Raw genomic sequence first — 15,633 nt, forward strand, 5'->3', positions numbered from 1 at the left:
ATTATTATTATTATTATTATTATTATTATTATTATTATTATTATTATTATTATTATTATTATTATTTCCTTTTTAAAGGTAACGTTCTCGAAATAGATAATTAAAAAGTATAAACCATGCTTATACACAAACAAAATAAAATATAGCCCGACGTCAACGAATCCATTAGGCCCATCACTACAACCTAAAATACTAGTATCATAATAAACTTGAAAATGGAAAAAGAGAAGATTTATCGTAGCTAAGTTAAATCAGTCTTTTTCTTTTTCTTCTTTCTTCCTTTTTTGAGATACTAACTTAAACCAGTCTAGAATTCATAAAAATATTTCAAATGTACAAAACCATTAATTACAGCACCACCTAATTTCATGAACTGCAAGTAGAGAAAGTAATACCAGAAATTCGACTTCCACTATAACGAGTAAACAGATGAAAATCATGCACAGCTAAATGATCAGCATATTTGCTGGAACAATAGATGAATTCCCAGCTGTGTGGCTCAAGAAGGCAGATTATTACGCGAAAATCCGAACCGTTGATCACCAAGAGATCTACCCTACGGTGTAAACCATCTTCTTCGAGAGCTCGGTACCCACAGCTTTCACATATCTTTCTAACTGGGTTTCCAAGAACTTCCTCTGACTGGGATCGAATGCGTGTTGAAGGTCCTTCAACCAATGTTATAAAGGATTATCACATTATGGCACAACAAAACTGAACATTTCGATTAGAATGCTCGATCATCTGATTATTTACAAGCGTGTAGAGTTGGACAGATAAGTATTCGTACTATCCATGTAATAAAAATTGAGAAGCTAAATTTAGAGGGGATCAGAGAAACAGAGGTACCTTGTATCGGGGACGATGTCCTCTTATTCCAATCAAAATATTGCCAAGGTCAGCATCTTCCGGGACTGCGGTGGCTGAGGCACCAACGTCTGAGTCTGATTCAACATCAGATGAATCCGAGTCAAGTTCAGCCATTTCATCATCATGCATACAAACATCATTTGTGGTCTCCTGGTCAAACTCATTTGGTTGCTCTTCCATGTGCCCATCAGTCAAATTCAGTGGCGATAAATCTTCATTGCGTAATGTGGCATAATCTGATAAGACCACATACTTTTTTCTATCCAGAAGTGGCTTTGCGATATCATATGGAACCCACCTGACAAAATAGAATACTATAAATTACAAACAAAAACTAAAACAACAGAAGTCGGAATTTAGAAATAAATGATAGCAGACCCTAAGTGCCTCAGGTAATAGGGATTACAGCATCTAAGTTCTAACAAAAGCTTCACTACACCATTCATGTGTAAATGTATTGTGTCCTCTCGTAAAAGCATAAACTTGGTAAACTTACTGGTAGCGAAGAGGACAGAGGAGCTCAGATGGTCGATATGCAGCTTTGTACCTCATCTTGCTGCATGAGTGAATATAATAGCCAAGATAATAGTACTGAAGCATGGGGCAATGTACTTGGTTCTCCTGAACACATTTGATTTCTTGTAAAGCTGAATATTTGCCAAGTGATAGAAATGCAAGATCAGGATCCCAAAATAAATACTTGCTTGACAAACACTTTGGTAATATATCAATAACTCCAACTGCAATTAGCTTCCCGTCTAGCACATACTGCTGATGGAAAGAGCCAAAGCCACATGGGGGCACCGAGCCATCATCATTTGGTGAAACATATACTAAAGGAGTGTCAACCAAAAATCTCTTGTATGAACTTTCAGTCACATGCTCAGGTGTGTCATTATGCACTTTAAGTTGATATTTCCTGTACAAATAGTATTCTTCCTTATCAAAGCTAGACCTATTCAACCGTATCTCAATCCTCCTTTTTTGGCCGCCACATCCTCCAGAGTTTTTCTTTACAATTCTATCATTAGCACCAGTAGCTGGGAGAGAAGTTTTGGAGACTGTACTTCTGCCAACTTCCACTAGATCCACCTGGTTCATAGCAGAATAGAAATTTATGTGTCCATTGCAAGCTCTAACTGACAAACCATGGGATTCTGCAAGCTGATTCAAGTGGCTCGCCAAAATTTCAGCAGTCTTCTGAGGGGAAAGGTCAGGGAAGTCTTTGTCTCCTCCAAATCCATGTTCAACTGATTTCACATGCTCAGCATCTTTCTTTACTCGTCGGATAGTAGCTATGATCTGGAAGGCAACATTGCAGGAGAACATCAGTTCTTCTGAGTTTTCTGCTTGCAATTTTCTTTTAGCTGGTGTAACTTTTTTTACTGAAGCCTTTGGCAGCTGTATGTTAGCAGGTAATTCCCCACATTTTACACATAGGTCTACTGTTTTATCAACCTGGTCTGACAAGAGATGCACATATTGACCAGTTTTATCCCTATCTTTGCCATCACCTTTGGAGGAGTCAATTGTAGTAGAGTTTTTTTCACTATTATGTTCAGAGCTGCATGACGCCACAGAAGTCTTCAGCTCATCAGTTGGCTTGTCTGTTGTGGACCTTGTGGTCACATCTAATGTGTGATTTAAAAACCTAGAAAGATCAACTCACATTTAGCTCTTTGCCAATAGAAACTTCTCGAAATAAGGAATCTTTGTGACAAGCAACTAGAGTTCCAAAACAAATACAACATAAAGATCCTCAAGACATCAAGGAAGAAATACTAAAATAAAGGAAGCATCAAGACTGTAAGGAAAAAAAGCAAGCGGATCCAAAAATTTACTAGGAAACAACCAGGTTCCTTATCATGTCTTCAGTCACACAAGCAAATCATAAAATAAGCAAATTCAGTTTCAGAATATTGATTATTTTTAAAGCCAACTAACTATCAAGTCGTTTATAGAGCTTATGCACCAACAAATACAACCAGCTGAAGGCCTTATCTTTGTCTCTTGCACTAAGTAAATAAGTGAAATTATGCATGCATATAACAAGAAACAACCACAGAAGCCTCAAAAGCCTTATACACGCAACTAGAGCACTTTTATTTCCATCATGCCTAGATAATGATTAATGTGGACCGGAGTTTTGAAATATGTCAACTTATAATAATAAAAAAAAAGCTGGAGTTATGGGTATACCTTTGCATCTTTTTAGACACTCGAACTTGTTCTTTTGAAGGAACAAAGTCACCAGCTTTGAGACGAATAGTATATGAGGGGCAGCATGTTTTCTCCATGTCAGGTTTGTACAGGAAACAGCCAGATCGTCTCCAGCCTCTGTCAAGGAGAGCTAGAGCGAAGAAAACTTTGAGAAAACTCAGCCTAGTCTAGTGAAAATGAAATGGCATCACCAATTAAATCATAACAAAATTCTTGACAGCATATATTCAAATCTCTGTAACAAACCAAAAGTGCACTGGCTTTCTAATGCTTAAGTTCTTTCGCATAGAAAATATGAGCCTTGGGGCTATTAAAGAGTGCTCGTTAAGGAAGCACATTTCACAAACGATAACCACTATAATTCATATACTACTGATTTAGACCTTAGATTAAATAAATGAGCCTCAAAAGCAGCAAAAATATCGAACTGATATCCAAGCTATGAAGGAGTATGAAAATGAAACTTCACCACTGTATTAACATACTACACAATAAAATTAAGCCAAAAATAGATCACTGCCGCACAAAACAAGTTCTAAGTGTATTATATGCAAGGAAATCAAGCCAGGAACCAACCTTGATAGTCGTCAACCGTCAAACTATGCGCCCAAAGCCCTACGACATAAGAATTTTAGAATTCAGTAACTCATTTATCATCATCATCGAGCTCAAAAATTGCAATTCAGTAACCAACACAATCATTTCGGCCATCTCATCAAACACCTAATCACATACAAACACGTAACCTCGAATTCTCAATCACTGCCTCTACCAAACAAACGCTTCACTAATCTCCAAAAGTTCCATCGCAGAATCATACAAATAGGCGAGCCACGAACAATCGATGCACTAACCATGAGAAACACTGGTGTACGCGCCAGATTTGCAGTAGCCACAAGTGCTTTTCCGGCGACCAACATCGCCCACCACGCTTTCGCCTCTTTCACCACCCCCGCCGCCGCCGCTGGTGCTCGCTTCGCTTCGCATCTTCTTGACCTCCGCCATCACTGATTTCGACTGCTGCAAATTCTGATTTGGCAGTGGAATTAATTGAAGGCAGTTTCGCTGCTATTTATTTCCCCCCTTTTTTCTTTGATTGAGAAACCTATGAATCCAATTGGCCAGTGATCGCAGTTTTGTGAAGTAGATGACTTGGAATCCCTTTAAATTAGTCTAAAATTTGTTGTGTTTATGTTCTTGAAATTTATTTTTCCCATTTTTTCTTTTCTTTTACTTACGACAAAACTAACAATGAAAATATCGTCACGTCAATAAAATTCATAATTATTGTTTTGTCTAAAACTAGCCATCACATATCGAAATAATGCTATATGTAGAAACAATGAAAAAATTAGTGCAAATTCCTCGTTAATTTTTTTTTGGCAAAAGTTCAATGCAAAAAAAAAAAATACTAATACTATAGGAAAAATTTAAGTTCCAAACTTATTTATAATAAGATATAATCCTAACTAAAAATATTAGGTGTTTATTTTTTTTAGAATTAATCTAAATAATTAAAATAATATAGGTTAATTAATTATTTATTAAGATTAATTCAAATTTTATTTATTAAGATAAATTCAAAATTTAAAATATTACGACACCCTTAATAAATTCTTACTATAATTATTTTAAATTAATTTTATTTAATTGATATCTCAATTAAAAAGATTAAATAATAATAAATAAAATACTCAATCATATATTTTATCGATTATGAAAATAAACAGCCCTTATAAATATATATAATCCCTTCGTTCACAAAAAACAATTCATTTTTATTATCTTGGAACGTCCACAAAAAATAGTCTATTTCCACTTTTAGAAAGTTTATACTCACATAGTGAGTCTGTTTTTCCATTTACGATACAATTAATTATTATTATTATTATTATTATTATTATTATTATTATTATTATTAACTTTATCAAAATAAATTATTATTATTATTATTAACATTATTTTTTATATGGAATTTTTTTCTATTAGGGCTTTTAACTTAGATTCGTTGATACCTAAGTCGATGCATCGGCTTTATTAATGTCACCTTTATTATTCGCGTATCAAAAAATTTAAGTTAAAAATTCTAAAATTAGCTTCTATTTTGGGTATTTTATACTCGTGAGAAAAATTAGAACAAATTAAAGAGATTATATATTTTTTTTTCAAATTTTAAAAGTTATGGGAAAATCAGAATGTGCTGAAAATTCGTGTATTTTATTGCAAATATCCAATTTCCTACTGAGTATAATATTTATGAAAAAAAAAAAAACTGAATAATAGAGGTAGAAGAAAAGTAGTGTGATAAATGAAGAATAAAAATAGTAGTCCCATGAAATTAATAGACGGAAGCAGACAAAAACTAGAAAAGTTGCTCTCGCTCTCATCAATCCCCAAAATCACCGTCCATGGCGAGCCTGTGGCGAGCTGCGATGGGCTCGGCTCAAGCCGGAGCAGATGACTACGACGGCGTTGAGTTCTGGGGCACGCCGGAGCGCGCCGGCTGGCTGATGAAGCAGGGCGAGTACATCAAGACCTGGCGCCGCCGCTGGTTCGTGCTGAAGCAGGGGAAGCTCTTCTGGTTCAAGGAATCCACCGTCACCCGCGCCTCCAGGCCTCGCGGCGTCATCCCGGTCGCCAATTGCCTCACCGTCAAGGGCGCCGAGGACGTGCTGAACCGGCAATTCGCCTTCGAGTTGTCCACTCGGACCGAGACTATGTACTTCATCGCCGACGCCGAGAAGGAGAAGGAGGACTGGATCAACTCGATCGGCCGATCCATCGTTCAGCACTCGAGGTCGGTAACCGATAACGAAGTTCTCGATTATGATAGCCGCAAGGGTTTGGGATGAAAGGGGGTTTAATCGCTGTGCCCTAATTTTTCTCGATTATGATGGAATATAAATAAAATTTCAGCTTTCGTTTAATTTTTCTAGTAATTCTGTGTATGCGCCTGTGTCTGTGTCTATGTTTGTTCGTTGCATTTTTCTTTCTCTTTTTGGTGGGGAAGTGTATTTGGTGTTGATTGTGATAAATACAGTAAATGTGGCATTGAATGGTGTTTGCTTATTCAATTATTTGCTTCACGATTTGCTTGTTCAAGAATGGATTGGTCTCTGTTTCTGCAACTTGAACTTAGCTGCATTCTTGAATTAGGAATTGGCAGTGATAGGGATTGGAGCAAGTGAAATGTAAGTCTAATGCTAACTCTTGTATGCCCATTCAACTCATGGTTTTGGTGAATTTTCTAAAAAATTGAACTTGATTTGTGCTTCATAGTTAGCTCTCTAATTTGATCTAGTTTGTACTAGCTTGATTAATTCATTGTAATATACATTCAATTATATGATATGATTGTATCTTGTATCTCAAAGAGGAGGTGGTGGCCAAGAAAATGGTTAGTCTTGATTCTTGAACATGGGGATCAAATGTGTTGGTTCATATTTGTGCATCTTGTTTTACTAATGCACCTTACAATGATGATGTGTTGAGCAATGAGCAGGTCCCTAGCCTCAAATTCTTGTATACAAAACCATATTTGATGTTTATATATATCAAGTAAGCTTGCTGCATCAGGTGAGTTTTTGAGCAAGATTGCTTTATATGTATTCCCTTTTTAATTTTATTGCATTCTCATTCTCCCACTCTTTGCTGGTTATAGACTTTTTTTTATTACTTTCTCATTCTCCCAAGTTTTGCTGGTTGATAGCCTTTCCATATTCCAGTCAAATTAAATAGGCAAAGTTGTAGTCATGTTCCTCTACTTATAGCTTTCAAATGTGAATATAGGGCTCATCCATCAATTCGTGTTCTAATTTGTCATTTTAGTCCGTTCATCAATTCGTAACTTACCCATTTTTAGTAACTACTATTTTCTTAACAAATAAATCATTTTTTCTTAAAAATTGTGCCATCTTCTTCACTCAATAAATAAACAATACACTTTTTGTTAAAACTCATTCTGAACCCCAAATGGAACTCTGTTTCGTGGAGAGATTATATTGGATCAGTATTATTGTGTTTATTTTTCACCCCTTTGATGAAATAGAGATTTTTCTTTAGGAGATCTTATACAACTAAATCACAACTAAATCAGTTTTATTGTTTTTGCTCTTTTAAAAGCTTTTTCGCTTGCAACAGCAATACCTATTTGGCCCTCATATGCCAATTTGTGCAGCAAATTTTCCTAATGCTTGCAACAATCAAGAACTACTTAAATAGTAATTTGGGAAATAATAATTCAAGAAAAGGATCATCAAACAGAAATAGTTCTAAGTTACCCTGAAAAATGCCGTCTATAAGAGGAAATTCATACACAAAAGCTTAAAACTTAACAAATCCAAATAATTACAAGCCTTTACCACCAATAAAGCATTCTTGATCAATTAACAATGATAAATATATTTTCTTGAGGAATTATGATATAGAATGATAAATATAACCTCAGAAGTTAATATGAACATACTATATAAACAACAATTATAAAAAAAATCACAAAATTAAAATAAAACTCAAGCGATTCTCATAGCTAAGATTTTCCCATTATAACAAAAATTACACGAATCATAAAACCGAAAATTTCATTCAGTTGCCAAACAGAGACTCGTCAATCTCAATCTTGACCACTTCGCCGTCGTCGTACTTATCTTTTCTCGGCGGAAGCGGCGGCGCCGGAACCCTCGGCGGCCCTCTCCCCTTCTTCTTATCCTTGGGCCTCGCCTTCACACGCCAAAAATCCACACAATCAATAACAGAAAAATGGAATAAATAAACCTCCGAAAAAAGAAAAATTAACAAATGAATTAGCGTAAAACCCACATTGCCGAATGAGTGATTGAAGCGCTTTCCCCTAGCAGTTTTCTTGTCCCCTCGGCCGCAGAAAACTGAACCCAAGGAAAAAAAAAATCAGAGAGAGAGAGAGAGATAGAGAGAGAGAGAGAAGAGAGAGTTCACTTACTGAGAGGAAGCGTAGGGGCGGATATGGAGGTGGAGAGGGAGGAAGGGGCATTGAATAGGGTTTGAGACTTAGAGAGAGAAAGAGAAGGGGGAATTGTGAGGGGTCTGGAAGCCATGGGAGGAGCTCCAACTCCGAGCAAGAGAGACGCCATCTCAATTCTCAAAATCTGTGGGAATTGAGCAACGAAATTGTGAATTGGTGGACAAAAGGATTGTGTTTCGGATAAAATGTGGAGATCGAACGACGCCGTTTTGATGGGAATGTTGGTATATCTATTCCCATGAAAATAAAATAAAATAAAATAAAATTAATTGAATTAGCCGTATTTAAATTTTACTACCTTTTCTAATGAAATTGTTCTTTTTTCCTTGAGGCACTAATAAAAGTGTTCTTATATAATTATCTTTTGTTTTAACTAATAATAATAATAATAGTTACTCCTTTTTGTTCAATACATTTCATTTTTACTGAGCTCATATTCTAGAAATATTAGGCATTTGATTTGGTGAATGAGATCAATAAAATTAATAAGATTAGATGAGTGATTAAATTTATTCAATTTTTGGATGATAAATAATCATTCATTTGAATGATTAAATTCAAGTCGAATTATCAATCACAAGTTGAATCATGCAAAAATAAACACTTAATTAAAATAAATTATTTTATCAATCATATCTTATTATCCAAATTAAACGCCTCTCTCACACAAAAGTAATTATGTTTCCATTTAAATGTGTATGAGATATAATTTAAGAATGACGGAAATAGAATAAAATGAGCATCAAAATTGGGAAAATTAATGATCCAACAAATTTCTCACACAAACATTCAATTTCCAACCGCCAATTCTGTTATTGTGTGGGACTAGTATTAGATTTTAATTTTTATTTTATATTAATATTGACCTTATTTTCAACCAGAAGTGACGTTATATTGATTGCTACAGGGGAAGCTTACGTGGTATATTGATTGCTACATGAGATAAAATTAATTGAAATTTGGGTGATACAAATGCAAGTGTAGCAACCAATTTGATACAAATAACATGATTTAGTAACAATTCAAGAAATTAACACTGTGGTTTCAACAAAATTTACATACAAAAGAAAGAAAAAGGAAATAAGCAAGACAAAAAAAAATGCACTTGCATATTAAGCCAAAGATCTCTATACTGTAGTTTGTGAAAGGCTTGAGCCTCCTATTACACAACATAGACTACTCTAACTAGGCTAGTTAGGTTTCAAACACCCATACCTCCGTTATGAGTAATCAGCTCCCTACTGCGGATATGGAGCAGCGGCGGAGGAGAGGCGTCGGTGCTCTCTGGTTGTGGGGGCGCGTTGTTCACGAACGCTAGCTCTGCCAAATCGATGGCCTTGGCCAGGCCAGCAGCTTTGCGTTCACACTCGATTTGCTCGTCATCTGGACGGCTGTCGGCCACGATCCCAGCACCGGATTGGAGGTGCGCGATCCATTCCTGGCGCCTGTTGCCATCCTTGTACGAGTACATTGTGTCGTAACGGACTGCAGTAGGGAAAACGATTGTCCTCAGGGTCAATGCGATGTCCATGTCGCCCAGGAACGAAACCCCTCCGAAGCCACCGCTGTATGGTCCCCTTCGTGTTGGTTCTAATTGATCAATCAACTCCATAGCCCTCACCTGAAGTTCGCGAACAGGGGAAAACAAAACACGATCTTATCGACTGACGAATACGATTATTTACAAGAACTCAGGAGTTTGAAACTGGAAAATTAAATTCAATGCATAAACTCAGGTCTCAGATAAGCTAAAGCTGCATCGTTACCTTTGGTGCTCCACTAACTGTTCCAACGGGCAGTGCAGCACGCAGTGCATCCCAAGCCGTCATATCATCAAGTAACTCTCCTGTTACCTATAATCACAATTTACCACGAAATACGAAATAGTTATTGAGCAATCAGAAAAAAGCAATGGTATTTCAACGAGAAATGTTTTGAGCAACAAATATTTGCCAATGAGGCAATTCAATTGCCAGGTAAAAGCATGTTCTTACTGTAGAGCTTATGTGCATCACATGGGAATATCGTTCAACAGTCATGAGCTTTTCCACTTTGACCGAACCAGGTTTTGAAACCTGGGCGAAAAAAATTATGGAAACAGTTTTCTACATTATAACATCAAATAAGAAGGGATCTTGATTTGATAGCAAAGTGGGAAAACAAAAGATGCCGAGAAAGTTTTCGGCTCTTGAAGTCATACACAGCTTAAATCCTCACAAGTAATTAATAAAATTCCATATGGAGAAAATATGGAAGTGCTTTGAGAAATTGATGGTTTTTATCTAATGCTAAGAGCAAAAAGATGGAGGTTTCAGTCAAATCAAGTTTTTGCCTTCCTCTGAATCCTGGGGTTGCCTGATTGACATGCTAGCAAAACGTATGTAAACAAGAAAAGCTAATAACACACCAATTGATATCAAATACTCTTATAACTTGTTAGACAGCTTCAACTTTGTACAATGACCAGTTAGTGTAGGTGAAATTTCATTTCAATTTTGCACACTGGATATTTAACCAAGAACGGATCATCTTATGCTCTGAAAATACCCATACGTTAGCACCCAACTTATATTCTGTGAAGGATGAAAGTACAAGCAAAAAACTTATACACCTAAACATTATAAGATATTCTCCCTCACAATATAGGCACATGATGTGGATAATAATGGAAACAAAATATTTAACTGAAAACACTGGCACAACAGCATTTATAGAGGGCATAGGGCATGATTAAAATTGTAAAGTACTCAAGTATTAAGAGATTTACTTTTCATGGAGAATGGAATAACAAACAGAATAAGGAGACATGGTGCGCAAAGCTCAAAAGTTTCCTCTAGACAATATGAACAATAAACAAACCTTTCCAACATCATTCCTGCCCAGATCAACCAGCATAATATGTTCTGCGCATTGCTTTTCATCCTTTAGCAGCTTCATCTCTAACATTTCATCCTCATTGCTTGTCGTCCCTCGTTTTGCTGTCCCAGCCAAGGGTCGATTAACAACCTTATTCTGTCAATAACAGTAATGTGCAATTATATCAGGCATTTGTCCACATGAAATGTAAATGTTGATAATTACAACTATGTAAAATGAGCACATCATCAAAGAAAAAACTGATATCTGTCGGATTTTGAAAATGTCAAGTTATAAGTTTACCTTATTTACACGAACAAGAATTTCTGGACTTGAAGCAACCATTACACAACCGCGAGACTGACATGAAGCAAAAATGAAATGATATCTTGACTCATCAACAACTAATGAAGACTAGCCCTAAAGAAGAAACAACCTGCAAGTAACTCATATATGGACTTGGATTCACAACTCTCAGAGCTCTGTATACTTCGAATGGGTCAGCAAATGTCCTTCTTTCAAAGCGTTGACTTAAAACAATTTGAAAGATATCTCCAGCCAAAATATGCTCTTTAGCCTGTAAAACAGCCTTAATGTATTCCTCACTTGTCATGTTTCTCTTGTATAGAGAAAGTCCGAAATCAGGAGTGCAGAAATCAACACGAGCTGGAGCTAGCCGTGGACTGCAAATGGAGATAAACACATTGGCATACAAAATGACAATATTCACATTTTCAAGATGAGATGAAAAAAACTCACGGATCAATGTCTTGTACTTTAGAAACCAAGGTTTCCAAGCGTTTCATTCCATCATCATAAGCTTTTTGAGCAGATGAATATTGATCTAAGCGCACCCAATGGATTATATATGCTTTCTGAAAAGAATATCACAGATAATGTCCATTGATGATCCCAATACGAAATAAGAAGAAGAAAACTACAAAGCACGAACTTGAGATAAAGAGATATCAATGTGAGACTATTTATGGACACCTTTAAACAAGATGAGGTTGTAAAATTTCTATATTTTGATTATGATTGCTTCGGCAATTCCGAGGAAGAATCATAAGGCTGCAAAAAAGTTTAATGACAAAAGATCCACATATAATCAACAGAAACATCATTTTTCGCCCGGTTGTACCTTGTCCACGTGGTCAAAAATGATTACGTCATCATACAGTCCAAGATGAATGTCAGGAAGATTTCTGTCGTCTTCCGGAGCGCAAGAGAATGGCAACTTTTTCTTCTCAGAATATCGAATTGTATCATATGAGAAAAATCCAACCCATCCACCTGTCGAAGAAGGTAAAAAGTGAGTCGCTTAAATATTACAACTATATATTCAGATTCAGTTTCTAGATAATAAAATACAGTGGACACATATGGCTTGTATCATTACCTACTGTCAATGAAGCATAACACAAAAGCAATTGCAATTGCTTTAACTCATATGTTGACAAATGCCAATTCCCTAGTTCCCTTTTCACTTAAAACCTTCAGTTATAAAGGAAACATTTGTATATTTTTTATGAAAATACATGTATGTTTATTGGACTCATATGTAGTCAGACCTCCCAATAAAATGACAATTTTTTTGGTAAAACAAAACATGTAATAATATCATCACCAACTCCTTCCATAAGATTGATATATTTGATCAAGAATCATTTAAGTGGGCCAGTCTCAACTAAGATTTGGCCACTATAATTTTATACTGTATCTGCTGAAATTGAATGGTTGCTATTTATCTTGAAGGAAACGACAAACTGACATTACTTCATTGTATCACTGAATTGACAGAAGCCAAAAGAAGCTCGGGTTCTCGTTAGCTAGGCATCATATTTTAGTATTGACAAAAAGCACGTAGACTAGTTAGGAGCTCGGGTTCTCGTTAGCTACGCATCATATTTTAGTATTGACAAAAAGCACGTAGACTAGTTAGGATATCAAAATCTACATCAACCAATTACTTAGAAGATACACATAATTTGAGGCGAGATAAACTTCCATTCGTTTCATCAATTACTGCATGGAGAAATTCATGCAGACAACCATCTGATTTCTACCTATATATGTTTGGAATATTATTCTAGTCACTTAACACATTTTAGTATAAGTTGATGAAGCGATAACATGTTATTCTAGCTCAATTTTTACCACAAAAGAGACTATTCCATAATATCACACGAAAGTTCATAACAAGAGGGTTAAACATGCGTCAGCAAGAACCGGAACAACAAAAATGATGCTTCCTCTAAGATCCACGAAATCCAGTACATAATTATACAAAACATACAGTTAAAAAGCTATTAAGATCATGAAACATGTTAAAATGCACGTGCGAACACTGTTGATATTTCAACAAGACCAGTCCTCACCACAAAACGCGTCTGGAAGGTCCTCGACTAGTTGTGGACTCCAGTTTTCTGAAATACTTCTTGGAATTGACATAGGATCCTCTACCGACTTCTCGATTATTTTTCCAGAACCATGATCCAGAATTGTAACCTGATTCTCTTTTGCAAGTACTTCTATGGCTGGTTGCGCCCCAACCACACTGTAACGACCCTATAAATGATAACAAAGCTTATTCGAATGTGAACTACAAGAATTTAGACACATGCATACATAAATCCATTCAATAATAAATATTAATCAGGTTAAATCTGTGCTTCTTACAACACTTGATGCACGAAAACCAGGCTCCACAGATTCAAATAGGAAACTCGGAGCCTCTCGATCGTCCTCTTTAACCAAGCATCGGTAAGCCAACACCGGCGTCAAATGATCCGAGAATATGCATCTGTACAGCGGAATTAAGTTTCCATTTTCAGATGCTTCAACAAACCTCTTCTTATCCACCTCTACAATTCACAGAAAAATAAAAACTCATTAACATGCGAATCCAAACGCCGTTTCATTTTCCAGAATTTAAAAAACAAAAATCCTAGGCAGATTAACACAGCGAAAAATATCCAATGAACTGCTAAAGGAACAAATAAAACGAAAAACCAGAACACAGCAAATTGAATTGATTTCAATTTCATTTCGCAGCTCTACATTGTTCGTGAAATTAAAATTAAAATCAGAGCTCACTCAGTATAGATTGCAGAAAACGCCGTTTATATAAAAGCAAATTAAGTGTACCAAACATGCAAACACTAGAATGCATAGTCCAGAAACAGGCGATGCAAACCTAGAGAAGGAGTTCTCGAAGAACAGCACTGGAATGTACGGAGCCGGAACGTGACGGCAGAGCTCCCGCTTCTTCCGGAAATGGCGGCGGCGGAGGTCGCCGGCGGTGGCCTCCATATCGCCGGAGATGGCCTCTGAGAGAACGTTAAAGCTTGCATTTGCATTGGAATCACTCTCTAGGAACTTGCGGTGGTCTCACTGTGAGAGTGTGTGTGTGTGTGAGAGAGAGAGAGAGGGAAAGAGAGATGGCCTTTTAAGAAAATCTGGTCGAAACTTTGTGATTGCTATTTATATATATATACTAATATACATATTATTATTATTATTATTTATTACAAGCTGCTCAGCTTGAATATTTACGGTTACCTACTTTTGTGGACTGCGCTTTATAACTTTTTCAGCATATTCTCTGCTTCTTTTTTTTCTTTTCTTTTTTCCTTTTTTTGAATGTGACTTAATTAATAGTGCCAATGTTTACAAAATTCAGATAGATCATGTTTATCTCCCTCGAAAAAGTCATGCACAAACAAATTACAAAATTTATGGAATTTTTTTTAATTTTCAGAGTTATTATTGTTTAAATACATCAACTTTCCTTCGATTTCAAATTTTAAAATAAACATTCAATCTTTTATTAAAATACATGAATTTTAATACTTATTCGACTTTTAACACCGAGCCTTATTTCTTTCTAAATTGAATTTGAAGTAGCATGTCTGAAAGATGATTGTATTTCAGTACGATGTCGTATTGAAGTGTCAGTTGATGATGATGGTCGATGTAAAAATCAAGCAAATATTAAAGTTCATGCATTTTAGTAAAAAAAAATTAAAATTTTATGTTAAAATTTAAAATTTGAGAAAAATTCATGTATTTAAACGGTTATAATCCTATTTTTTTATATCAAAATTATGGAATTTTATCAAACTTGTAAAGTGGAGCATTGGAGTGTATGGAATCAAGCTTACAGTTATAGGTAGTGTTAACTTACTACTAAACAAATACCTAAGGACATGTTTGATAGGAATTATGAAGAGCGAAAAACAAAAATAAAAAAAATAATAAAAAAAAAGTAAGAAAATGAAACGCGACGAAACTTTTTTCGTATCTTGACATCGCCGAATTTGGATGGCAAGCTTCTTGTTGCCGGTCAATGAATTCTCAGAAATGAAAAAGGTAACACAAATACTCATGTGCAATCGGTTGCACCGTGCAACTGGTTTCCAGAATGACATTACTTAATGCTGGAAATGACACTTGAATATTTCCGAATGACACTTAGAGATCTTCAAGTGTCATTTGTATGTTAAAGTAGTGTCATTCAGAAATTAATTGCACGGTACAACCGATTGCACGGGAGAGTGCCTCAAAATGTAATTAAAGCAGTGAAAGTTATTGGAGATTTGGAGGGGGAAACTCAATCTCTTATCTAAAGAGGAACAATTAATTTTTACAAGATCCTTTACACTATCTCGGAGCTTCATAGTAGAAAT

General features: G+C 35.8%; 4 protein-coding genes across 6 annotated transcripts; 1 reads left to right on the forward strand and 3 right to left on the reverse strand.

Annotated features, from left to right (window-relative positions):
• Positions 1 to 297: 297 nt before the first annotated feature.
• Positions 298 to 4,312, reverse strand: LOC131005823 (arginyl-tRNA--protein transferase 2). 2 transcript variants are annotated; one of them, XM_057932916.1, is made up of 6 exons: positions 3,945 to 4,312; positions 3,667 to 3,705; positions 3,070 to 3,220; positions 1,367 to 2,521; positions 850 to 1,168; positions 298 to 668 (listed from the first exon to the last, which is right to left on the reverse strand). In XM_057932916.1, the coding sequence occupies exons 1-6, from the start codon at positions 4,093 to 4,095 to the stop codon at positions 552 to 554; spliced, it is 1,932 nt and encodes a 643-aa protein (XP_057788899.1). In that variant the 5' UTR covers positions 4,096 to 4,312; the 3' UTR covers positions 298 to 551. The 2 variants fall into 2 exon arrangements, with proteins under 2 accessions (XP_057788899.1, XP_057788900.1); XM_057932917.1 differs by having other exon boundaries at positions 3,070 to 3,252; positions 3,945 to 3,960.
• Positions 4,313 to 5,382: 1,070 nt separating this feature from the next.
• LOC131005825 (pleckstrin homology domain-containing protein 1) lies at positions 5,383 to 6,164 on the forward strand. Its single transcript, XM_057932921.1, has one exon. The coding sequence runs from the start codon at positions 5,499 to 5,501 to the stop codon at positions 5,940 to 5,942; it is 444 nt and encodes a 147-aa protein (XP_057788904.1). The 5' UTR covers positions 5,383 to 5,498; the 3' UTR covers positions 5,943 to 6,164.
• Positions 6,165 to 7,493: 1,329 nt separating this feature from the next.
• Positions 7,494 to 8,321, reverse strand: LOC131005826 (30S ribosomal protein S31, chloroplastic). The gene is made up of 3 exons (XM_057932922.1): positions 8,048 to 8,321; positions 7,909 to 7,973; positions 7,494 to 7,809 (listed from the first exon to the last, which is right to left on the reverse strand). Exons 1-3 carry the CDS (start codon positions 8,196 to 8,198, stop codon positions 7,675 to 7,677), a joined length of 351 nt encoding a protein of 116 aa, XP_057788905.1. The 5' UTR covers positions 8,199 to 8,321; the 3' UTR covers positions 7,494 to 7,674.
• A 759-nt stretch (positions 8,322 to 9,080) lies between these two features.
• Positions 9,081 to 14,406, reverse strand: LOC131005824 (anthranilate synthase alpha subunit 1, chloroplastic-like). Of its 2 annotated transcripts, XM_057932919.1 has the most exons (11): positions 14,142 to 14,405; positions 13,625 to 13,809; positions 13,324 to 13,513; positions 12,087 to 12,238; positions 11,705 to 11,820; positions 11,382 to 11,628; positions 11,249 to 11,305; positions 10,949 to 11,101; positions 10,084 to 10,164; positions 9,856 to 9,942; positions 9,081 to 9,710 (listed from the first exon to the last, which is right to left on the reverse strand). In XM_057932919.1, exons 1-11 carry the CDS (start codon positions 14,302 to 14,304, stop codon positions 9,291 to 9,293), a joined length of 1,851 nt encoding a protein of 616 aa, XP_057788902.1. In that variant the 5' UTR covers positions 14,305 to 14,405; the 3' UTR covers positions 9,081 to 9,290. The 2 variants fall into 2 exon arrangements, with proteins under 2 accessions (XP_057788902.1, XP_057788903.1); XM_057932920.1 differs by lacking the exon at positions 10,084 to 10,164 and having other exon boundaries at positions 14,142 to 14,406.
• Positions 14,407 to 15,633: the final 1,227 nt, after the last annotated feature.

The sequence above is a fragment of the Salvia miltiorrhiza genome, chromosome 1, assembly GCF_028751815.1.
Source record: "Salvia miltiorrhiza cultivar Shanhuang (shh) chromosome 1, IMPLAD_Smil_shh, whole genome shotgun sequence".
Classification (NCBI taxonomy): Eukaryota; Viridiplantae; Streptophyta; class Magnoliopsida; order Lamiales; family Lamiaceae; genus Salvia; species Salvia miltiorrhiza.